Raw genomic sequence first — 26,676 nt, 5'->3', positions numbered from 1 at the left:
ATCCAGCAAGGTATATCATCGAGTTCTGTCATTTTTGATATGTTTTCTCACTATGTTAACAGTTGGCCTTTTAACTGACCTTAATATTATTTCTTGAATTCACAATCTATGTGATCTTACCATAGGGAAAACTGTGTGGGGACTCCCAGCTTCTAGAAACCAAAACTAGTTAACTTTAATTGCTCTTAAGAAAGGGATTTTCCAATCTGAACTTTTAATAAAGGGAATTTTCACTTCTAGTTTTCAAAGACTACTGAAAACAACTTCAGAGAATATTAAAAAGAAACTAGAGATGCGTCAAGTAAAGTAATGAGGCATGTAATAATTATGCAATGAATTGAGAATTCCAGGTCATTTCTACCAAACAAATAAGAAAAATTATGAAAAGATATGATTCATATATATTTCTCTATTTTGTGCAAAGGTACAGAAAATAAATACCTAGAAGTTCATTAAATCCAAGATAATATGACTTTTTAAATTGTAATTATAAATTCTGGCCCTGCATTGTTAAAAATAGTCTAGTGGGGAATAATTGATGTGATTTTTCCTGGTAGTTCAAGGCAGAACAAAATACAAATCCCTATTTGTGTTGATTATGTGACTGTTTCAAACTAAAAATTGTTTAGTGAAAAATTTATTTTTCACTGCCTTAAGAAAGCAACATGAGTTGGGCCATTAATTGAACCCATTTATGTTCATTTTTTCCTTTGAAGATTAATTTTTGATTTAAATGCTACAGAGTTTCCTTTCATTGACCAACATAAGGTGAAAAGTTCATCCTTTCAAGTTGCAGAGATGGGAATTTGCTCGACATGGGCCTCATGGCTCCCAGCTGTTTCAAGGGGTCCCTGTAATATTCAAGTGCTCTAGGTTGTCCAGAAGCTCATCCTTTGTTTTCGGACCCCAGTGGAAGCCAGGGTTGGTGTGTTCCTTCCACCTCTACCTACCGCCTCTGGTCTAAATGCAAGTTTCACACTGTCTAGAATGTTTTAAATAATTATATGACAGATGATTTGGTGATAATAACTATTAGTATTTATTGAGCACTTACTATGCTCTGGGTTCTATATATGCATTATCTCATTTAATCCTCACGCAACCCTTTGAATTAGATATGCTTACAATTAGAGTGTTGGAGATAATGAACCCGAAGCTTGAAGATTTAGTAAACCTTCCAAGGTCACCCAGCTAGAAGTTATGATAAATGAATCTGCTATTTAATTTCATTTATTAGATTACTAGGAAGAGAAAATGCTGGGGAGTTTTGATCTCTTGTAACCTCCTATCCTGCAATTCCATTATTCTGCTCCTTAATGAGACTTACACGTATATTGGTTTTTGTACAAACTAAAATTAGAACTTAAAACATTTTATATGTAAACAGAAGATTCTCTAAGCATGATTATTTGCTCCAATTTAAAAACTGAATTATTGTAATAGTCAATTTAGTATTTTATGTTTTATGTCAGCCTGGACCCTGTATCGTTTTTTAACTATTTAAAATTCTCACAAAAACTAGAAGTAAGTTATCTTTTGGTCTGATTTACTGAATATGTTCTAAGGAAATGCTTACAGGTGGAGCTGTAAATAAAATACCTTATTTTATATTCATCACTCCCCTACATTATCACAAATTCACAGAAAATTCTGCACACGTGTAAATTAGAAAAAAAAATATGAATTTTTTTTTAAACGTGAGTCATTGATCATCTCAAATGTAGCTGAAGAACCGACATCAGTGAGTTAAATAAGTTACTAGAGCTTTTCTAAGGAAAATAAAGTTGGCTATTGTTAGCATCTCCTTTAAAGATTTTTTGACCTCATAAAAGTTAGTTGTTATTGAGTGTCTGCCTTTAAGTGTAGTAACAGATCTCCAGTTAAAGGATCTGGTGCATAAATAAGTGCACTTGAGAATGAAACAAAAAAGGAGCAGACTCACGGATATGGAGAACAAGCTAGCGGTGACCCGTGGGGAGAGGGCACAGGGGAGGGGCCGATGCAGGGGTTGGAGGGAAAAAGGGTTGTTACGGGATTATATGAAGTCATGGGTGGGAAACTTTCAAAAATTGTTAAGCACTATAGAGTTGAAGAATAATTCATTCAAAAAAGAAAAAGCAACTGGTCCATATGGCTGACATATGTTAATTAATAAATTATGATTTTGGCTTCATTTAAAAAAACTAATAAAGTGCACTTTAGTAACCTGGCATTTGACATATTTCAAGTTGTCAGCAAGGCACTGAGGGAGCACAGATGACCAGTTTTTGCCTCACAACTCAGATGAACCTTTAATGTTTTGAACTTAGAGGTCTTCTGGAGGAATCATGTCCGTTGGTTTGCACTGCAGGTTATCAGTTTGGTTCCTAAATGATCAGTTTCTACACTCCTGAAGTCACTCTACTAGGAATTTGTTTTTATCCCCCGAAAACTATTGTTATTGTCCAGGTGAAGACTGTGTCGCAGACAACATCTTTCCCATCCCCAACAAGTGTAGCAGTACATGGGTTTCAGGATAGATTTGGTGGTGGTAAGACAATAATAATACCAATAAAACAACATCTATATTGTGGTTTTTATATGGCAGGCTCTGTGCTGAGTTCTTCACTGTGTATCACCTCATTTAATAATAAGGCAGGATATTTCCCTCAAATGGGTATTTTTTTCTCAGTGACTTATGCAGTAAGATCGCTAATAGAGAATGTGGGTGGGAATGTGGATGGGCATACAGGAGGTTTGAGGAGAGAGATAAAGGTATGAGGTCACCACTTGGACAGAGGGAAAGCAGGTCTGGAATAGAGTATAATGGGTGTTTTACATCATGCTGAGTGAAAAAAAAGCCAAAGGCCAATCTCAAAGGGTTACATACTGCATGATTCCATTTATACAACGTTCCAGAAATGACAAAATTATAGAGATGGAGAACAGATACGTGGGCATCAGGGGCTAAGAAAGGAGGGGGGAGGTTCATTCAAGGAAAGGAATCATAAATTCAAGGAGAAAATAGATGACTTGTGAGATTGTTCTCTTAGCTGTGTTCCCATGATGAAATGGAGGCATAGGAAAAGCAAATTTTGTAGGGCACATTCTATGGAGAAATGGAAGAGCAAGGGAGCTAAGAGCATTTTTAGAGGAGTTCTTATACGGACCGTGCGATCTAGGCTGGGTAAGGACAGAAGTGAAGCCAGGAGGGGGCTGATGGGTAGTAAGAAAGTGGCATCTTTGGGATCAGAGGTGGTGCAGTTTCTAGGAGTGACAAGGGCCAGGGTAAGGTAGTGGGAATGTGTATCTAAGAAGGACCGGGGAAAAAGGAGAGTCGATGGAGAAGATGGGAAAACACAACCAACAGGCTGGAAAAGTGGGCAGATTATCCTTGTGAATACTAAAATTCCAGTCCATGAACAGATATTTGTACATCATGTTCATAGCAGCATTACTCACAGTAGCCAAAAGGTAGAAGCAACCCAAGTGTCCACTGATGGATAAATGGATCAACAAAATATAGTTAAGTACATACAACGGAGTATTATTCATTCATGAAAGGGAAGGAAAATCTGACACATGCTGCAACATGAATGAACCTTGAGGATTTACTTTATGTTAAATAAAAGTAGCCAGTCCCCAAAAGACAAATGCTGTATGATTCTGGTTATAGGAAGTATCTAGAATAGTCAAATTCATAGAGACAGAAAGTAGAATCATGGATGCCAGGGACTCAGAGGAGGGGAGCATATTGTTTAATGGGTACACAGCTGCAGTTCTGCAAAATGAAAAGAATTCTGGAGATGGATGGTGCTGATGGTTGCACAACAGTGTGAATGTACTTAATGCCACTGAACTGTATACTTAAAAATGATTGAGACGGTAAATTTTGTTATATGTATTTTACCACAATTTTAAAAACCCTGTACGTGAAAATAAAATAAAATTCCAGTCCGAGAAGGATGATTTTTATAGCTAGGGGAGCTAAAGGGGGTGATAAAAGAGATGAACAGGAGGTTGGCAGATGAGGCAAGGAGAGGGGAGAGAGCGTTTTATCCATCCAGGTGGAGAGAATCTCAAAAGATAAGTGGTTTTTGAAGGAGAATAGAATGAGGTTAGGAGTAAAGGTTGGGAAGTAGCAAGAAGGAGCATGGACACCCAGTCATCTTCTGGCCCTGAGCTATGTGAGCTTAATAAAAATGGATACAAATGTAAAAAAATATTTACCCCTTAATCACAGTGCAGACAAAGCAGTGTCCTTACAGGGCAGTCAGCTCAATCAAAGCAAGAAGATGTAGGATCAAGGGAGTGAAGTCATCATTCCAAGAAGAGAAGGAAGCTGCTAGAGCATTTGATGACCAGGGACTTAAATTTCCAAGAGTCATAGAGGAAGGGTTTGAGGAGCAGAACATGGGTAGGAAATTGGGTTGGACTGGGTGATGGACAGAGCAGTATAGCTATAAGGATCTGGGAGATAACTCATGACTTAGGAGGCCTGAACTTCAGCAGCGCCTCCAGTGGGGGAGGAGGCCAAGTGACAGGAAGTCAAACAGTCCGTGATATTGAAGGATCTGCCTGAACAGGAGGAGTCGCTGACTCTTCTGTGGTGCCTGAGGCCATCTGAGCTTATTCATATTTCTCCTTAAGCTTCTGGAAGAACAAAACTAGGGCCCCTGCCATGGTTATTCCCCAGAAAACATGACCAGGCAGAGTAGCTGATTCCACCAGGGACACAGGAGCTCACAAGACAACTGAGGAGTATCGCCATTATTCAAGAAAGTGCAAAGTGAGTAGATACTAGCTTCAAAGAGTGACTGAAAAGATGGACCACAAATATTAAGTAAGGGAAGAGTCTATGCAGCAGGAGCTAGAGGTTGTTTAAAAAAAAGAACCACAAATAAACGTGTAGTATGAAAAAATATCATAGTTTAAATATTAAAGAACACAATAAATGGGATAAAATACAGAACAGATACAGCTAAAGACAGATTCATGAGCTACAAGATCAGCTTGAGAAACTCTTCCACGTGTCAGCCAGAATGGACAAAGAGAAATTATGAAAGACAATGAAATATCACTGTACCTCTATTATGATGGCTAAAATAAAAAATAGTGATCATTCCAAATGCTGGCAAGGATGCTGAGAAACTGGACCATTCATATATTGTTGATGGGAACATAAAGTGATACAGCCACTCTGGAAAAGAGTTTGGCAATTTCTTTTAAAAACCAAACATGCAGCTGTCATAACAACCTAATAATTGTACTTCTTGGCATTCATCCCAGAAAAATGAAAACTTCTATTCATACAAAAACTTATACACTAATGTTCATAGCAGCTTTATTCTTAATAGCCAAAAACTGGAAATAACTGACATGTTTATCATCAGTGGGTGAACACTTAAACTCCGGTATACTGTGTTCCATACCACAGAATACTACTCAGCAACAAAAGGGAATGAGTTACTGATACATGCAACCTGACAGCCCGGATGGATGTTACCGGCATTATGCTAAGTGAGAAAAAGCCAATCTCAAAAGCTTACCTACTGTATGGTTCCATTTGTATAACATTCTAGAAATGACAAAATTGAAGAGATGGAGATAGCTAAGTGGACATCAGGGGTTAGAGAAGGGGAAAGAGAAGGGGAGGGTATTCCTTTGTGGTGATGGAATATTTTCATATTTTAATTGTGGGCAGTAGTTATATGACTGTATACATGTGATAAAATGTCACAGAGTTTTATACAAAGACATTTTGTATGTAGTTTTGCCAAAACTAGTGAAGTCCGAGTAAGTCCTATAATCTAGTTAATTGTTTTGTGCCAATTTCTTGTTTTGATAATGCACTCTAATATGTAAGATGCCACCACTGGAGGGAGCTGGGAAATGGGTGCATGGGACCTCTGTGTACTATTCTCACCACTTATTAGTTTATGATTATTTCAAAATAAAAAGTTTTTTTTAATGAGGGGGGAAGTATTAAAAAAATGGTGACTAGAAGAACAGGGTAATAGGAATCACAGGAGAGAAAAAAACATAGGAGGAAATATTTCAATAAAGTATGAAGATAAATGTTTAGATAAAACATTCTAAAATGTTTTAGAATGAAAGGAAGAATGAAATAGCTTGAATTGCAAGTGTTCATGTACTACCAAACTAACGAGTGAATACTTATAAATAGACCTAGTGACATTTAAGAATATCAAAGACTGTTCCCAAATATAACTCCAAAAGGTTACAAAGAGGAAGAGCGGATCACTTCCAAACAACAAGAATCATGATGGCATCAGCCCTCTCTACAGCAACAGTAGTGGAAGTGGATATAACTGTCATAAACACACATGTAGTTAACTATACATACTCAAAGTATAACAGCAACTGACAGAATTTCAGAGAGAGAACAGAGACATTTTGACACTCCTGTTTGAGGCAATCAGGCAGACAAAAATAAACAGAGATATGGAAGATCTAAATATAATTAATACGCTTAATCAATGAGGTGTATACACAACACATAATATTTTTGAATACAATATTTCTGAATACAAATGGAACATTTATCCCCAAAGAAGTATATTAGATGATTGAGGATCAATATCAAGAGACTATGTTCCTTTGACCATAATGCAACAATAGCAAAATAATAATTGTTACAAATGCATAACTTTAAAAATCATATATGTTTGGAAACTAAATACGTAGTACTGAATAACCCTTTGATTGAAATAAAATCTGCTTCTTCAGAAATTTTTGATGTCTTACAAAGAAACTTTATGTATAGTTTTCTTCATATAAGGCTAGTATTTATTAGGTTTATCCTTAGATATTTTATGACTTCTGCTGCTATATGTATAGATCACTTTTTCCATTACATATTCTGGTGAGGTATTACTGGTGTATAGGAACCTCCTAATTTTTGTATGTTGATCTTGAATCTTGTATTTTACTGAGCATTCGCCTAATTTTAATAGCTGAGTTGGCTTCCTAGGTGGCGCAGTGGTTGAGAATCCACCTGCCAATGCAGGGGACACGGGTTCGATCCCTGCTCCAGTAAGATCCCACATGCCGCGGAGCAACTAAGCCCATGCACCACAACTATTGAGCCTGTGCTTTAGAGCCTGTGAGCCATAACTATTGTGCCCATGTGCTGCAACTACTGAAGCCCACATGCTTAGAGCCTGTGCTCCGCAACAAGAAAAGCCACGGCAATGAGGAGCCTGCGCACCACAACGAAGAGTAGCCCCCACTCACCACAACTGAAAAGAAAGCCCGTGCACAGCAAAAAAGACCCAACACAGCCAGTAAGATAAATAAATAAATTTTTTAAAAAATAGCTGAGTTATCTTCGCTTTTTTAGATGGTCATATGATCCCTCAAATAATGACAGTTTGTACTCTTCCTTTCCAAGATGTACCACTCTAATTCCTAGTGTCTTTGCACCAAATGTTACTTTTGCTTTAAATATTGGCTCATCCTTGTCTTATTCATGATTTGAATTGAAAACTTCTAACGTTTCTTCCATTTAATGTACTATTTCTGGAAGATGCTTTATATTACGTTAAGTAAATTTCCATATATTTCTCTTAATAAGAATGAGGAATGGGTGCCATTCTCAACATATGGCTTCCATCTCTAAGAAGCTGGCTGCTCTATATTTTTACATGTTAAGTCAGAGAAAAGGAGAGACAGGATCTGGGGTGCACATACTCAGCCCTTTTATTGATAAGACAACATCTCAATGGCCAGATATTCATCACATAGCCACATCTAGCTGCAAGGGAGGCTGCTGATAATTAATGCTTTTCACTTAAAAGCCTGCCCATCTGAAACACTAAAACCATAGACGTGCAAGAGAGCACATGTTGGAGGACAGCTAGCTACACCAGATAACCATATGCTTTATTCCTTTAACTGTTAATGTGCTGAAACACAATAACAAGTCACCCTCACCTTCCTAGGATAAATCCCCTGGATCATGAAGATTTTTTACTATATGGTTGGGTTCTATTTGTGAGTGCTTTATTTTTGCATCTATGTTTGTTAACAATAATTTTTAAGTTAATGCAGAAAGTGGTATTACTTTACATTTCGATGGTATTTTGTGGGCTTTGTAAATCATTTCACCTACATTATCTCATTTGAGAATAGATGATAATCGAGAGCTAACTCTTATAAAAAGTAGGTATTAAGTGTATAAATAGAAAATATATACAAATGAAAACTACAGGTTTCTCTTAGTGTTGACTAAATTCTAAAGGGCCATCCATGAAACTAAAGTAAGGATTAGGAGAGAGAGGATGCAGAGAATTGAAAAAGGATTTTTGCTCGCATGAACTTAGGAGGGATTTTATCACCCTCCAGAAGCACAGGGAGGAATGGGGCTGCCAAGGCTGTAAAATATCTAGCCCTCTGCTGCTTTTCTAAGCATTCTATTAACACAGTGTTTAAACAGCCTGGCTTTGAATTCATAAGTAAAGGATTTCCGGGTTATTCAACATTCTTTGGCTTTTTTAAACTTTTATTTTGATTCCTTACTTACCTGCATGTACCAAATTAGATGATGGCCATTGAACCCTCTCCAGGGAAAAGGAAGCACTAAAACTATGGGCGGCTCCTGCTGTTTGTCTGGCAGCAAGGTCATGTGTGTCCTGGTCACACGTTCTCTTGCAGGGCTGAAGAGCTTTTCCAGGATACACGGTAATTACACAGCAGCGATCACTCAGAAGTAGAAAGTGCCTTTGCGAGGAAAATAGATGGTAGGCTGACATCATTTCGCAAAAAGAGGCACTCTGTATTGCAGTGACTAGAAGTCAGAGTAAACATAGCATTGCCTAAATAGCAGGGTCTTTTTGTAGATTTTACCCATACAAAATATGCTATTCATTAGCTTCTCTTCCCCAAGTCTCAGAGCCTCCTGTGTGTCATAGATTCGATACTTGGGGCAGCACTTAACTCTGAGGAGTTAACACTCAGCTGGGCTTTTAGCGCTCTCTCTGTCATCATCCCGCTTCTCGCCTCCCTCCCTCACACACACCCTCAGAAGCAGTTACACCACAGCCTACCTGGGGAGAATCTGCTCGCTTCTCCTGCACACTAGCTGCATCTTCCAGAGTGAAGCAAAGATCTGGGAATTGTCTGAAAACTAGCATTGGTGCACATGTCTCATTTGAACAAATTAGATCCTATAGCAGCTTTTGGCCCTAGATTTTGTGCATTGATCAGACTGCTCAGATAATTCATCAAGTCCACTTTGTACCATTTTTGGACACCCTAAATACCTAAATTTTTGAATACCTAAATTCTTAATGACTGTTTCTATTGAGATAAATGCACACCCTCAGTATCTCTTTTTATCATGTACAATACATAGCCTAAAGTGCATGGAGAAATATCCCAGAATCCCATCTATTTTTTTACCATCATCAAACAGAGAAATTCATTATGAGTATTGAAGATGAAATAAGGTTGAGGTCCAGATGAAAAGAACTGCCCCATTTCCATTTTCACTGTCCTTTCAAGCAGACTTGATATATCATGAAGGCACAGAAGTGGGATGAATAACACAGGTAGTGTAACTAAGCACTTAAGTTTAAAATAAATGCTTTAAAAGAGCTGATTATACCTTATAGGAAGAGTCCTGAAAATGGATGATGGGTAATTTAAAACTTTGTGGATATCCAAAATTTGGTTGCCTGTTTTTCACATGCTGAGCTGAGGTTTGAAAAAAACTATCCAGTTCCAGAGCCCAATTCTTCACCGTTAGGCTCTACAGTCTCAATATAAGTAGATAATAGGAATATTGTAGGGGGAAATTAGTGAAGAAAGAGTTAGGCCACCAAATAGTAAATATGTTAGAGCTCCACAACTAAAAGAGCCTGGTATTGGGTCAGCAAAAGATAGATCCACCTTACAATAAAAAATAAATCCAAACGTAGACCCCAGTATGTCTGAGAATCTAGGGGAAAAATAAATTGCATTCTATCTGTCTCCTCTCTGCCCATCACAAGTGCTCAATAAATGCTGTGTTGTTATTGAATCACATTCAGATTGTTCAAGATTTAAATGTGAGAAGTAAAACTACATTTACGGTTTTGAAAAGCAATTTTAGATGAGTATTTCTGTCTTCTTTGGTGGAGAACAGCTTCCTAAGCAGAGTATTGAAACTAGAAACCATAAAGGAATATACTGGTAATTTGACTAAAAAGTGTAAAAATTGTCATGTCTGAGCATACAGAGCCTTATGTAAATAATCCCAAGATCTCATCCTCAAAAAAAATCTCTTTCTGGAGCCTTGAATAGACATGCTTAAAAAATATAAATAAAAAAATTAAGTGAAAACTTGTGATTCTATCACTGATTAAATATCTACAAAGTGGTTACAGCACTGGGATGAGCTTCACCAGGCCAAATTAGTCCAGTATGCAAAGAAGATCATATTTATGTAGAGACAAAACCTGCCAGCCAGCAGCTTTAATTCCTCACAAAACCTCAGACCACATGCAGCCATTAGCCAAAGTAAACATGATGAGAGAGCGAGCATCAGAATTGTCAGTAAATTCTGCAAAGTTGGAATCTAAGCCTTCCGTTCCACTAATTCCCAGAAATAACAGCCACATCTAAACACTGGGTAGTTTTGTGATCTTGCTGTTGAGCCAGTGCAAAGGTCTTGGGAATTTAAAAAAATCATATAATTAATGTCTCATACACAGACACGTTTGTATCTAGTTAGCTTTTAAAAGTACTCATTCAGTCTAAGTGAAATACCATCAAAGAATTTAGGATGGAAAAACTGCAGAGAGAGCAAGGTCAAGTGAAAGCCCTAAATAGCTTCTAAGAGACTTGCAACATCCTGAACAAATATAATCTGGTAGTTCCATCTCACTGACTGACCTCAGCACGTGAATAAGGCCAGCTTCAAGCAGCTGAAGTGGTGTTTAATTTTGTTCAGAATCTACATCCTAATTGCAAATTTGCACTTTAATTTGCAGTGATCCCAAGTAATAGGATGTTTCCATGTGGAAGAACATTATAGGCATGGACTTGAATTGGGCTGATCCCTGATCCTAGTGAAACTGATGTTCTAATCTGTGCATTGGCCACAGTGGCATGTTGAGTTGGCCTTTTTGGAGTTGGTAGCATATCCTTACTAAAGACCCCTGAACTCCTCACCAGGAGGCTATGCCTCAGATTGTCATGAAGAACAGGGACAATGGCTCAGATAACACAGACTGAAGAAATGTACCACCTTTTTTCTGAAGATTTATTGTATTATTTGTTGGTTTGTTTGTTTATTTATGGCTGTGTTGGGTCTTTGTTGCTGTGCATGGGCTTTCTCTAGTTGTGGCAAGTGGGGACTACTCTTTGCTGCGGTGTGCCGGCTTCTCAGTGTGGTGGCTTCTCTTGTTGCGGAGCACAGGCTCTAGGTGTGTGGGCTTCAGTACGTGTGGCACATGGGCTCAATAGTTGTGGCTCGCAGGGTCTAAAGCGCAGGCTCAGTAGTTGTGGTGCACGGGTTTAGTTGCTCCGTGGCAGGTGAGATCTTCCCAGCCCAGGGATCAAACCCGTGTCCCCTGTATTGGCAGGTGGATTCTTAACCACTGCATCACCAGGGAAGCCCAAGAAAGGTACCACTTCTGCTTCAAACTGTCCAATAACAGGTGCCTTGTGGTGAAGTATTTGAGAGCAGATGTAAAACCATCCTGGAGTGATCTGTACAGCTTCCATCCTCCCTTTACTTGGTATGAGGATACACTAGCTGTTTACATTGAATTAGGTAAAATAAGCAGAAGATAATTCTGAGACCATTACTTTATGTTGGCAGGTCATATTAGAGCTTGTTAAGAAAAATTCTTTGGCAGAAACAGATTCACAGATATAGAAAACAAACTTGTGGTTACCAAAGGGGAGAAAGAAGGGGGCAAGGACAGATTAGGGGTATGGGATTAACAGATACAAACTACTATGTATTAAAATAGATAGGCAACAAAGAGAGTATAGCACAGGGAATTATAGCCATTATCTTGTAATAACTCCTTAATGAAGTATAGTCTATAAAAATGCTGAATCACTATGCTGTACACCTCAAATTAATATAATATTGTAAATCAACTATATTTTAATAAAAAAGAAAAACCTACTGTGGGGTTGCTTTGGATACTCATTGCAGGATAAAACCACTTTGGGAATGATTAGTAGAAATCTGTAATTAAGTGTTCCTAGTGTCTCTGGGGGGAAGGAGAGAGCTCACAGACAAATGGCATAAATTTGGGCATTTTATCCTCTGCAGAGGAATCTGTGAAATACAACACAGAACTGTAACCCTCACTGATTGGGAAGGGTCCATCTCTGCTAGACCAGGACCAACACCTTAGGGAGCTGGAAACTAGCATGATCATGACTTCGCGGGTACCAAAATCATGAATTTGCTTTAGGTTCCTTTCTCATACACAAGACAGCAGCATCCCAAGGTAGCTGAAGAAAGAGAAAATTCGACTTCATTTCTGGCTATCGGACCTGAGAATTCGACCTGGCTATTTGGTCTGGCATAGAATCATTGAAAGAAGTGTCATTATTTGGTACCTGTTCCTTTGTCCGCATATTTTACTGTGATTTTCATTCTCTTACCCGGTTGTCCCCTCACAACAGGTGTAGAAGACATCGTGGCAATAATGATTCCTGAGCCCAAAGGGAAGGAGATAGTAAGCCTTCTGGAGAGAAACATCACTGTGACGATGTACATCACCATCGGGACCCGGAACTTGCAGAAATACGTCAGCCGCACCTCGGTTGTGTTCGTCTCCATCTCCTTCATCGTCCTGATGATTATTTCCCTCGCCTGGCTGGTCTTCTATTATATCCAGAGGTTTCGATATGCAAATGCCAGGGACAGAAACCAGGTGAGGAGCAGAAAATTAAAGAAAAAACTTAAAAATTATGACCAAAGTAAGACATACTATTGTGTAAACTTTAGAAATCACAGAAAATATCAAGACAAAACCAAAATTACCTATGATGCCCCCACTCAAATGTTAAGCTGTTAACATTTGCTGAATAGTTTTTCAGATCTTTTCCAAATACACATATTTTGATGTTTTACTAGCATTGTTCTGTAGCATGGAGGGGCTTTGTCCCACAGTCCTGTTGCTCATTTGGGGGAAATTATTTATTGATATTTAGGCACAGAATAAAGGCAGAAGGAGGAAGGGAGCTGAGATTATCCTAATAGTGTCAACATGATTTGGAGAGAACCAGGATGTCCCCCTGGTGAACCGAAGGAGACAAAAAATAAAAGGTATTTTTAAAAGTAATTCATTTTGGAACAGATAATGCATATATATTTAGTATAAAATAGTGTACAATTAAAGGTAATTGAAGGTAATTGCCTTCCTGTGTCTGTCCCTCGGTTATCCAGTTTCTGTCCCTGAAATATCTTCTTTTCCAGGGATATTTTATGTGCTTACAAACACGTGTCTGTGTTTGTGTGTGTGTGTGTGTGTGTGTGTTTAAACAAATGATAGCACACTTAACTCTGTACTTTCTCACTTCACTTCATCTTGGAGATTAATTCCTATCAACACTCAACCCAAGTTGCCTTCTCATTTCTACTGACTGTACAGGCGGAGCTTTGAGATATTGCAAGTTTGATTCCAGACCACTGCAATGAAGCACAATAAAATAAGTCAACAGGAATTTTTGGGTTTCCCAGTGCACATAAAAGTTATGTTTATACTGTTCTGTAGTCTATCAAGTGTGCAATAGCATTACATCTAAAAAAAAGAGACAGTGTAAGTACCTTAATTTTAAAATATTGCTAAAAAATGCTAACCATTATCCGAGCCTTCAGCTCACCGTAATCTTTTTGCAATAGTAACATCGAAGATTGCTGATCACACATCACCATGACAAAGGTAATAATATTGAAAAAGTTTGAAGTATTGTGAGAATTACCAAAATGTGACACAGAGACACAAAGAGCAAATGCAGTCAGAAAAATGGCGTGACAGGCTTGCTCCATGCAGGATTGCCACAGACCTTCAGTTTGTAAAATACACAGTATCTGTGAACTGCAGGACAACGAGGGATGCTGCGTAATGTTTTCTTTTCTACATATACCACATTTATGTAACCAGCTCCTATTTAATGGATGTTTTCTCTTAGCAAAAAAACAAAACAAAAGAACACACACACACACAAACGTGTACATGTGACACAGCACATTTGTGAGTATATCTGTATGGTAAATTCTGGAAGTCTTATAGCGAGGGCAATGGTATATGTATTTTAAACTCTAATAGATACTGCCAAATTGTCTGCCAGAAAGGTTGAATCAATTTATACATTAACCAACAATATAGTAATACTGTTTATACTAATATTAACAACATTCCTGCAGTAGTGTAATAATTTTACACTGCTTATACTCTCATAGACAACAATATACTAATAACATTGTTTCCCCATATCCTCACCAAATGAATGTTACAGCTTTTTTGTTGTATGAAATTTTATAAGGTGAAAACGGTGTCACATTTTTATCACATATAAAATAGAAAAAGTTAATTCTTTTTCTATGAAGTGTCTGCTTACATTATGAGACCACTTTCCAGTGGAGTTGTTGGTCTCACCTTATCGATGTGTATAAGCTCTTTACCGGTCAGAGCAGTTAACCCTTTTTGTGGGGATCTTACTCCATTTTTTTCTTTTTCTTTTTTCTTTATTATTTTTGGGGGATACACCAAGTTCAATCATCTGTTTTTATACACATATCCCCGTATTTCCTCCCTCCCTTGACTCCCCCCCACCCTCCCCGCTCCAGTCCTCTAAGGCATCTTCCATCCTCGAGTTGGACTCCCTTTGTTATGCAACAACTTCCCACTGGCTATCTACTTTACAGTTGGTAGTACATATATGTCTGTGCTACTCTCTTGCTTCGTCTCAGCTTCCCCTTCACCCCCCTCCCCCTCCCAAACCTCGAGTTCTCCAGTCCATTCTCTGCACCTGCGTCCTTGTTCTTGTCACTGAGTTCATCAGTACCATTTTTAGATTCCGTATATGTGAGTTAGCATACAATATTTGTCTTTCTCTTTCTGACTTACTTCACTCTGTATGACAGACTGTAGGTCTATCCACCTCATTATCTATGCCCCCAACATAGGAGCACCTCAATACATAAGGCAAATGCTAACAGCTATAAAAGGGGACATCGACAGTAACACAATAATAGTGGGAGACTTGAACACCCCACTTACATCAATGGACAGATCATCCAAACAGAAAATAAATAAAGACACACAAGCTTTAAATGACACATTAGACCATCTCGACTTCATTGATATTTATAGGACATTCCATCCAAAAAAGACAGAATACACTTTCTTCTCAAGTGCACACGGAACATTTTCCAGGATAGATCACATCTTGGGTCACAAATCAAACCTCAGAAAATTCAAGAAAATTGAAATCATATCAAGCATCTTCTCAGACCACAACGCCATGAGACTAGATATCAATTACAGGAAAAAAACTGCAAAAAATACAAACACATGGAGGCTAAACAATTCACTCTTAAACAACCAAGAAATCATTTTTTTCTTACAACTCGTCACTGTCTTTGATTTATCTTTGGAGCTTTTTGCCGTGCAGAAATTTAGGATATTATATAACCGAATTTATCAATTTTTTATAGCTCCTGAGGTTTATATAATAAGATCTTCTATAGCCCAAGACTATAGAAAAACAGTATCTCATGGTTTCACCCACTGCTTTTTTTATTTCACTTTTATGATTAAAACTTTAATCTACAGAGAACTTATTTCAGTGTAAAGAATCAAGTACAGAGCCAACATTATTTTTTTTTTCAGATTGCCTACCAGTTTTTGTAACTGGCATGTACTGAATAATTAATCTTTTCCTTCTCATATACAGAAGCCCCCATCTAGCATATGTTAAAGCCCCATATGTATTCGGTTCTATTTCTATGCTCTATAAAATGTAGCTTTAATCTGTCTATTCACATTCCAATACCATACTATTTTGAATATTTTAGCACCATAATATGTCTCCTATCTGTTCATGCTAATCTTCTTTTATTGCTCTATCTTCACTTTTTTCATGTTTATATGAATTTAGAATCACTTTTAGCTAGTGTTTTTGTTTATAAAATAATTTAGGAGTTTATAACCTACTGATGTTGAATCTTCCTATCCAAGTATAGTATATGTTTTCCCTTTATTCAACTAATCTTTTATTCCCTAATAGCATTTGAAATATCCTCATTTAATCTTGCAAATTCTTTTTATGTTTATTCCTAGGTCATTGTGTTGCAGTTATAAATGAAATCTCCTTTTTCATATGGGACGGCTTTTGTTTCTTATGTTTATTTTGTACATTCTTATAATTTAGTAATTTTGTATTTTATAATTTATTATCATTTAAAATTATTATTATTACCTTAATAATAATAGTGATATTATATAGTATATATTAAATACTGGCATGTTGTAAGAGCTCTGTATATATTTACATACTTAATCTTCTTAATAACCTTATAGTAGATAATTTTATTTTCTTCATTTTACAGAGAAGGAAACAGAGAGGTTAAATAAGTTGCCCAAGGTCACACAGCTAGTTACTAATAGAGACAGCAATTGAACCAACAGCAAGGCTGCAGAGTGTGTGCTCTTAACCACCACATTGTAGTATTTGTGATTGTACTAGTTTATCAGGATTGCACTAATAATATGCAATCAATGATAATTTACTTCTTTCAAGTTTTAAACCTCCTTTTTTCCTCCTATTATTTAATGTCACTGACTTGTGCCTCCAGAATCAACTAAAGTCATAGTGGTAATAGTGAACATGCTAGTCTTCATTCAGTATTTAATGGAAACATTCTGCATTTAATGGATTTTTTTTATCATTTCTCAATTTTATTATTTCCCCATGCAGTCTGCTAGGTTGAGATATATATATATTTAACATGTTAAGTAAATGTCAACGTAGTCCTGTTTTATTCAGAGTTTTAATCAAGAATGTATTTTTAGTTTTAACAAATGCCTTTGCTACAGCTATAGTCTGGGTTTTCTCTTTTGATCTATTAACAGGAGTGGTTTAAATTAATGGATTTCCCAATATTGAACCATCCTGAATTTCTAGTACATAGCTAATCCTCTAATGTGTGCTGGGTTGTTTTGTTTGTATCTTATTTAGTACAGTAACTATTTTTTACCTTGATATTCACATGTGAAATTTGTCCACAGTTTACATTTTTATCATGTTTAGGTAATGGCTAAACTGACTTTATAAGAAGAATTTGCAAATTTCCCTCCCTTTTCTGTAGTCCAGAGTTGCAGTGTCCAACGTGGTAGTCACCAGCCATGCGTGACTATTTAAACTTAAATTAATTGTAATAAAATAAAATTTAAAATTCTGTTCCCTTGTCATACTAGCTACATGGTAGTGCCTATATAGGATATTTGCATCATCACAGGAAGTCCTATGAGACAGCCCAGCTCTGGAGCATTTTAAACAGCACTGGAATTAGCTAATCCTTAAAATATTATGGAATTTTTTATAAGCCAGTAAGTTGTAAGTTGTTTGTTTTAAGAGGACAGCTTTTTGACTTTTCCTATTTATATTATGGCAATTGGTCTGTTTAAATTTTCTATAGCTTCTGGAACAGTTTTTTAAAACATTATTCTTTCTTTTTTTCTGACTCTCAAAATCATGTATACTTATTCTAATAAATTTTGGCAATAATAGAAAAATGCTAAAAGAGAAGACAAATCATCCATTACCCTACTGAATTATTAGCAATTGAGTACATTACCTTTCAGACTTTTTAACGCCCATATATACGTGTGTGTGTATATATATATATATGTATTCAGTAAATGTGTCGTGAATGTGTCTATGTATGTGTGAGACATAAACACACATGCAAGGCATGTAAGTTGTTCTTTGTTTCATTAAATGGTGAGCATTTCCCTCTGTCATTAATAATCTTTGAAACATGATTTTTAATGGCCACATAGTAGTCAGGTTCCACCACTTAGCAGAAGTGGGCAAGTTATTTTATGCTTTAGTTTTCTCAACTGAATGAGAATATACCTTCTTTTTATAGTTATAGTGAGGATCAAATGGCTTAATATACCTTATTTTTTAAAAACCCTGAACATGATTAATCAGTTACAAAGCTCTCAATGAATGATATCCATTATCACTGTCAAATAGTTTCTGTAACGATTACATACAATTCCAACTTTGTCACTTTTACCAAATATTCTGGAATTTAAGTGGACACATTACCAGTTATACACAAGGCAGTGAAATAAGATATAGAATTAATATGTTCAGCTCCACTGGTTCCTAAGGGTCACATTGAAGAAACCATACATATATAAATCGGTTATTGCAAAGATACCAGCTGATCCAACAGTGACAAATAGAAATGGTATCCCTATCTTTTTGAGTCCATAAATAATCCACGTAGTCATTGGGAAATTGAGGCAAGGATAAAATTTCAGGTGAGTAACCATTTCAATTGCTAGTTCACTTTGTGCAGGTAGATACAGATTGCATTTCTGTTTCGGCATATGCATACACTGTGATGTATGTGAAAAGCAAATTAGAAGTGGCTGGTATGAAGTGGGGCTTACGCTTTTACTCAGCTCCCTTTCTATTAACTTTCCTTGAATTACAGGATATTATCCTCAGGGTCACTCAGTGAATTTGGATCATGCTGAAAGTTAGCTCTGTTTCTTGATCAAAATAGACACCATAATTTAGCCCTTTTATGAATGGAATAAGAATATATAATTTCCCTTAGAAAAATATTTCTCTTTTGGTGGGGTGTGCTTTATTCTATTCAACAGAAAGTTAACAGCTGTATAAGCTATAGTTGTAGTAACCAGCAGATAAACTGAAGTCATTTATTTTTACTAAAGCATTATTGACCTTTCAGAAGGAGCAACTCTGGGCTTAGATGTAGGCTCACAGCCTGAAATGGAACATCAAAGGCATTAATGTTACATTGGTGGAGTATCTAACCTTTCAGGTGTGTGATAGAGAGGCCGAACTTGAGTTAGCCAGAAGCGCATCTCAGTCTCTGCTCGGCTTGGTGCAGATGGTACTTAGAGGAAAGTCACCATCATCTTACGTGATCATTAGCCCTTTCAGATCATTTCAATGCAGCTTCTCATGGAGTAAGGTTTGCTAGATGTTCTTTATGTTAGTAACCTCACAGTATGGTCTTTTCGATGATGACATGGAGAATAAGGGCTACTACTTGAAGTGGAGAGGAAGATTTGGCTGGTGTGCCGTGTTTCCTAGAGCAACTATACCAACATAGTGCCAGTGCAAGGTAATAGTTAAACACACAGCTTTGGAGTCAGATGCGTCTGGATTCAAATCTTTGCTCTGGAGGTTTCTAGTGGTATGATCTTGTGCAGGTCCTCACTTTTCTGTGCCTAGATTTCCTCACATATACAGTGGGAATGACCACAAGTCATCCCCACAGGCTTCATGCAAGGATCCAATGAGAAAATGTGAGATAAGTTATCAGAGACGTGTTCACTGGATTACTTTTATTTTTTGGAGCAGAGAAAGGTTTATTACAGGGCCAGTCAAGGAAAATGGGTGACTTGTGCTAAAAACAGACAAACAAACAAAAAACTCCAACCTAGATTGTCTTTAATGGATAAAGCAATTCTTAGAAAGTAGCACTTCCCCCCCAAATTTAAATAGCCCAATTCTTATATAACTCACACATAGTTAAGTCTAGATATGGGCCTTAGAGCCCAGGTGACACGGTTTGAAACAAAATGGGATTTTTTTCTCCAGAGTTATGGGAAAAGCAGGGCATATTAATAGACTACAGAGAAAGAATCTGGCATTCTTGGAGAATAACTTACAACTTCCCAGGCAGCAGTGTGTTTTGGTTAACAATAACAGTGTATGCACACTGTAAAAAAACAGGCAAAATAAGAGTGTTCATTTAAATGTAAGGGTTCTTCCCCCCCTCAGACTCTCTTTGTCAGCTTCTCTCCCTCCAGCTCTCCCCAGAGGCATCATCTTAACACTTCCCTGTCTATGCTTCCAGAAGTTTCTGTGTCTGTAAATAAGAAGACACATTTATTACATACACAAGGACTCTGCCTTTGCATAGCATATATTGTAGTGGCATCTACAAGGAACACACATAAAAACAGATTCCAGCCCCCTTGGAGGGCTGTACAGGAGTCAAGACGACAGGTGATGGGTTTGGACTAGAGGGAGCGAGGTGGAGAAGCCAGGTGGGCATCAGATTAGGGCAATATTTAAAAATCCTATGGATTAGATGTAGAATATGAAACACATATCCTATTTTATGCCTGTCGTACCAGCCTAATTATATAACCCCCATTTGACTCTCACAAGTGTTCCAGTTTAGATAATAATCACACGGTTATCATATGTGAGGGAAGGAGAAGAATCAAGGGTGCAATTAGGTCAGTTCTTGCGGCAGCATTCACTGAAATGGAAAAAACAGAAGAAATCCAAAGGGACTGGGGCATCCAGAATTGAGATATGGAGATGTTAAATTTTAGAAGCCAACACAACATTGTAAATAAACTATACTTCCATTTAAAGAAAAGAAGCAGGTACTCAATAAACATTGGGGGAAAAGGAAGCCAATTAGATACCTAAATAGAAATGCCAGGTAGGTATTTCAATATAAAGCCTGGAGATTAGGAGAGAAGAAGAGCTGAGGGTGGAAATATGAGTCACTGATATAAAAATGCCATGTAAAGGATCAGGACAGGGTGAGCATCCAGAGACGAAGCCCACAGACAGCCTGATATATACTTATGTGGCATCACACCCCAGTCTCTCTCCCTCCATCATATTATTTTATGTATTTGTTATATTTTCTTCCCAGTTCTTATCATTATTTGAAACCATTCCCAACTTGCCTCGCACTTTGCCCTGCATGCTGGTCCTCTGAGGGAGGTGAAGCAAGGATGCCGGTTTGCAGAGACCATGCACAGCCTCATGCACCCCCTGGATCCGCTGTCCCTTGGCTCAGGGTCACTGCTTTGCCATGACCTTCTCTCGTGATGCTTCTCTTTCATGGAGCCCTGTCATCTCTTCTCCAGGGTCAGGCTGCTTTGGGGACCCTGACATCAGCCAGCCTGTGAATGCCTGAGTCCAGTGTCTGACTGTTTCAAGCTCGCTCCCCACAGAACTCAAGGAGGTGGCCAGACTCCTGTACCCCATTCCTGAACAAGCCCTGTGGCCCAGAAGAGCCTGTGAAAGCATCCTATGTGGGTTAGGATACCGGTTGGTTCAGAGCACACACGGGACCCTTAAGGGGGCTGCTTTTCATAATGTCACATTCCAATCAACGGGATCTCAGCTCCATCCTGGCCCAGAGTTCTTTGTTACATATTCAAACATAGACCCAAATGTAAACAGGACCCTCCTAGGCAGCTAGGGGAGGACCTAGAACACTGTCAAGGCTGACATGTGAGGAACAGGGACCACTTAAAGTGTGGAGTAGCGTGTTTGTATCTAACTCCGGTTTTGGAACAAAGTAGAATCAGAGACTTAGGCAGGACAGGGTCATGAGGCAGGAGTAGGAAGAGCTTAGGAGCCTTTGGAGTCCGGAACCGGACCTGAATCACAGAGATAGGAACAGTGGTCCAGCCAACCAGGCAGAGTAAGGCGAAAAGAAGCGAGGAAATGGTGCTCAGGCACAAAAAGCCTTTTCTATCACACTTGCACCTGTAAAGTGTGCAAGGACACGCGAGTAAAAACACCAGGGAGGTATGGGAAGGGGAGATGCTGACCACAGCCCACTTTTTAGGACTGGAAAGGTCCTATGATGATTAGGAAGAACGTTCTGCTGGCCGTTTGACATATGCTCAGGTGAGTTTTAAGTGCTAGGCCGTGTCTCTCTGTCTCTTCTCACGAGTGCTCATGATGGCCCTGGATGAGTACTGTAAGGAAATAGCCCACTGATGTCACCAGGGTGGACCTGTACCCTGCATCACCCGGACACCTCTCAGATCAGCCCTGAGAACCCGGCTCCCAGAAGGGCTGCAGATGGGAAACCACAGCTGTAAGGATTGGGAAGCAGTAGATACGTGGCCATTCTACTTATCTATTTGAGAAAGCTGACTGCCTGATATGAGAATCATAGCTTTTTTTTCTTTTTTTTTATTGGAGTATAGTTGATTAACAATGTTGTGTTAGTTTCAGGTGTACAGCAAAGTGATTCAGTTATACACATATGTGTATCTATTCTTTCTCAAGTTCTTTCCCTATTTAGGTTATTACAGAATACTGAGCAGAGTTCCCTGTGCTATACAATAGGTCCTTGGTGGTTATCCATTTTAAATATAGCAGCGTGTACATGTCAATCCCAAACTCCCAATCATGGTTTTTAGAATTTAAACGGACACTAGATACAATGAATTTGAGAGAGAAGAGAAGTTAGGTGATTTTTTTTTTTAGGGGCACACAACCAGGTTGATGATTTCAAGGCAGAGTGGTTTCCACCCGACCAAGCTCCCTCCTCAGTATTGAGGTACTGAGGAGACCTGACCCGTGAGGAGGACCACCAGCCTCACTTCAGTCACAGCAGGAAACATGAGGAACTCTTGACCATTCTACTGTTGAAGATTGCCCCTTTGGGACTTTAGAAGTAAGGATTGATTGCTAAGTTTAAGATTCCCCACCTCCGGGGCCTTCACAGAGGATGCTAAGGTTCCTCATTTTACCAACTGATGACCTTCCCATCTGGTAACCTCTTCTTGAACCTTGAGGAGGTGGGGAGCCTGATCCGAGGCTGACTCTTGATCCTGAGCACAAGTGTGTACCCTGGGCAGCCCTCCGATCCCCTCCTCCACGAGGTTAAGAAGCCCTGTGTCTCCCATTTCCCAAAGGTGCCACTTTGGCTGCTGTTCACTGATTCTTATCCTGCTTATAGAAACCCTATAGGACAGCAAAGCAAAGCAAAGCCAGCCGGCAGCGTTGCTGCCATGGTCATGGCCGTGGCCTGTGAGCCTGCCTCCTGGTGATGCTCTGGGACATGGTCTTGGACATCCCACCTCAGACACAAGGACTGAGTCTGCATTCTGAAAACCACAGGACTCCTGGTGGATGGCAGCTATTTCAAATATGAACAGATCAGGGGGATTCCATGGCTGTCCAGAGGTTAGGACTCTGCACTTTCACTGCGGAGGGTGAGCGATCCATCCCTGGTTGGGGAACTAAGACTCCGCAAGCTGTGCAGCACGGCCAAAAAAAGAAAAGAAAAGAAAAGAAAAGAATAAGAAAATATTCGAATATGGACAGATAAGATGAACTAAATCTGGTTCTTTTTTGTTTTTCATAAACAATATTGCCTTTGAGGCTAATCCAAGGAAGCCAAGCCTGTTTTGTATTGTTTTATGTAAGGCCCGGTAATGACATTTGACAAAGCTTTCTTGAAAGGGTTACCTCTCCCAAAGAATACCTTTTCCTATTATTTGCATGTACACAGCCCATGTCCCTTTTATTTCTTTTGCACATCTTGGAGGTGAAGTTATGTTGGAACCTAAGAAGTAATGGAATTTAAAACAAACTTGAACTTCACAGGGAAAGAGAAAGGGAGGGGATAGAAGTAGGCCAAGTGTCTGCCAGCCGGGGAGGGTCTGAAGGCGGAGATGCTTCTGTCTCCTAAAGAGCGAGAACCAAAACAGTCTCTGATGGATGTTGCACTGGAGACAAAGGGCAGAGCCCTCCAGGGCACAGAGGGCAGGTATTCAGTGAGGTCATTAGCCATTGATTTTCTGTGTTTTGATAATTCAGGTCGCAAAGGACTTTAGCCTCCCAGTTCTGTTCTGTGTGGATGACAGTGATGAGCTATCATCCACAGTGATAAAGCTGGAAATGACAGAGCTTTACATCCCTAAGGTCACTGATAAGCGGAACCAAAGCCCAGAATATTTAAGTGGCTTGGCCAGAGTCACACTGTCAGTGTGTGCTGGAAAGAGAACTAAGCTGGATTTTCTAACTCCCAAGCCCTTGTCTTCTCCTGTACAACCCCGCCCCCGCCCCCAAAAATAACACTGATGTTTTTGCCTCATGCCATGTGTGCATAAACAGCTTTAAGACCTCGCCCTGTGGGGCCACCATGGCCATGAGAATAATCTAATTCTCTTATCCATCTTTCTGGATGGATGGAGGGGTGACCTGCATCAGAGAAATTCATCTTTATTATTTTTTTATTGAGGAATAGTTGCCTTACGATGTTGTGTCAGTTTCTGCCGTACAACAAAGGGAATCGGTTATATATATACATATATCTTCTCCCTCTTAGACCTCCCTCCTACCCATCTAGGTCACCACAGAGCACCAAGCTGAGCTCCCTGTGCTGTACAGCAGGTTCCCACTCGCTATCAGTTTTACACGAGGCAGTGCACGTACGTCAATTCCAGTCTCCCAGTTCATCCCACCCCCACTCCCATGTCCACGTCCGTTCCCCATATCTGCATCTCTATTCCTGTCCTGCAAATAGGTTTATCTGCATCAAAGAAATTGATTGGACCGGCTGTGCAATGGTTTCTGTCCCATCAAGCAGGCCTGGGAGGACCATTGTTATGTATTAGAGCACGGGAGGGATGTGTCTGAGTCACCTGTGGCCACATGAGTCTCCAGACGGCTGGGACCAACTCTGTTTACATCTGCAATGTCCTGTCTTCACCTAGAACCTGAGAACACTTAGTTATTTTTCCACTTGGTCGTGGTGGTGCTGTCAGGAGAAAGGGAGCAAATATGGTGCAGGATTATTCAACCGAATGAAATAGGAGGAACATACACTCAATTTTGATGCTGTGTTTTGGCATCTGTTTTCCTAGTTTCGTCTCACCTTGACTGCATTTCTGTTTATAACACAGAGGGGAGCAAGAGGGGAGTGTCTTATTTGCTCAGTTTCCTAAGTATTTAGGAGCTAACTAAACTATACGTCTTGGGTTGGAATCTGTCATTGCTTACCATTCTTATTAGCGTTTATGGAGGACTTTATCCTTCTCATAAATGGCTCTGCGTTTATTTTCCATAAAGCTGTTTTTCTTCATTGCTGTCAAGGAACCAGTAACCTTGATGAATATTTCCTTATACGTGTTTCAGTCAAATTGATGTGTAAATCTAATTACCAAGATGGCTCAACTCCTGACAACTTTTAGTGAAAAGTATAGTATGATTTGGATCTGGTTGGGTTAGAGAAAACCTATAGGAGCACCCTGGAGAAAGGAGAAGACAACCTACCTGAAACAACAGGTCTATACAAACCCAAGGTGGTCCCTATATCTGCCCAAGGTGGTCCCTACATCTACCTGAGGTGGTCCTTAAGTCTTCCATTAGCATCACATCACTCTGCATTTCTGAGAACCACAAAGGAAAGAGTCTGTTTTGTGATGGACTTCTGGTTCCAGTCCCTAGATTCTCTATCCAGACTACATACAAGACTTGGTTTGAGCAAGACCTGTAGCTTTCCCTCTCAAGTATAGTGGGTGCAGTAAAAAACCCAGAGACAGAAGAGACTAACTACAAAAACAATAACTACCTTATTTGGGCCATTTTGTTGAGAATATTTATGTCCTCTCATTAGTTTGCATTTTGGAAATCTAATAATACTAGTGTGAAAATAGTTGAAAGTGGGACGGTTGTCTATTCAGAAATTACTATTTCTGATTTTCATGTCCCTTAAGGAGAGAGAGACATGCCTATATTGACAAAATTTGGCTACATGCAAATGGTCATAGCATTTTTTTAAACTTGATAGTGCTTTTCCCTTTATTTTATTAGTCCAGAACTCCTACAGGAAAAGAAAAATTAGTATTACCTGGTCCCATAGTTATCATCTATATCTCAGAAGCAGGTTTTTCCATATTTTCCAGGTATCTAGATCATCTGTTTTGCCGCTGGCAGGGCAGACTTTCATATCCTTCATCAGTCCCTGCCAGGACACAATCCTTTTCCTCCTCAAAAGAGGTATGTGTAAGCTTTGCTTACCTTATCACATGTATTACTTATAGTTCTCCATAAATTTTCCCATTAACTGGCTGAATTTCTCAGGTTGTATTTCACGCTTGTAAAAAAATCTCTTGATGTAAGGTTTTATTTACTTATCATCCCTTTGTGGAGTTTCCATTAGATAGTAAGCTGCAGAGAGCAGGAATGTGTGCATATTTTTTCACTACCATTTTTCTCACTACCCAGAGCTGTGCCTGGAACGAAATAAGGGATCCAAGATAGGTGTGGAGTGATCACGTGTCAGTGATTGAAGGCAGCTTTATTCTAGGTGCTGGGGACATGAAGGGAAGCAAAAATACACCCAGTCCTGCCCTCAGGGATCTCCCTTGAGGGAAATGAAATAGGAACTGATCATCAAAACAAGCATCAACTTGCTAATGTTGTGACAGTGTCGTGAAGCAAAGGTACGAGGAATTGCGAGGATCTGGATTCGGGGAGTCTTCTCTCCTGGAAGAAGATGGAGGAGCTTCCAGAGGAAGTGGCTTGAGTTGAGACCAACGGATAATTAGGCACCGGCTAGAGGAAGAGGAGAGGAAAGAGTGTTGCATCCTGTTTAGTTTTCTTGTTGTTTTTTTTTTAATTAATTTATTTTTAAAATTTGTTTATTGGCTGTGTTGGGTCTTCTTTGCTGAA

At 38.9% G+C, this 26,676-nt stretch overlaps 1 protein-coding gene across 1 annotated transcript in view; it reads left to right on the top strand.

Annotated features, from left to right (window-relative positions):
* Positions 1-26,676, top strand: part of RNF150 (ring finger protein 150) — a 254,113-nt gene that overhangs the window by 146,478 nt on the left and 80,959 nt on the right. Inside the window, exon 2 of the mRNA XM_057727310.1 lies at positions 12,631-12,881. Within this exon, the coding sequence (XP_057583293.1) occupies positions 12,631-12,881 (251 nt within the window). The remainder of the gene's footprint in view (positions 1-12,630; positions 12,882-26,676) is intronic.

This window comes from Hippopotamus amphibius, chromosome 3 (assembly GCF_030028045.1).
Source record: "Hippopotamus amphibius kiboko isolate mHipAmp2 chromosome 3, mHipAmp2.hap2, whole genome shotgun sequence".
Taxonomy (NCBI): Eukaryota; Metazoa; Chordata; class Mammalia; order Artiodactyla; family Hippopotamidae; genus Hippopotamus; species Hippopotamus amphibius.
Note: the sequence above shows the minus strand (reverse complement) of the source record. Positions and strands in the feature narration are given on the sequence as shown.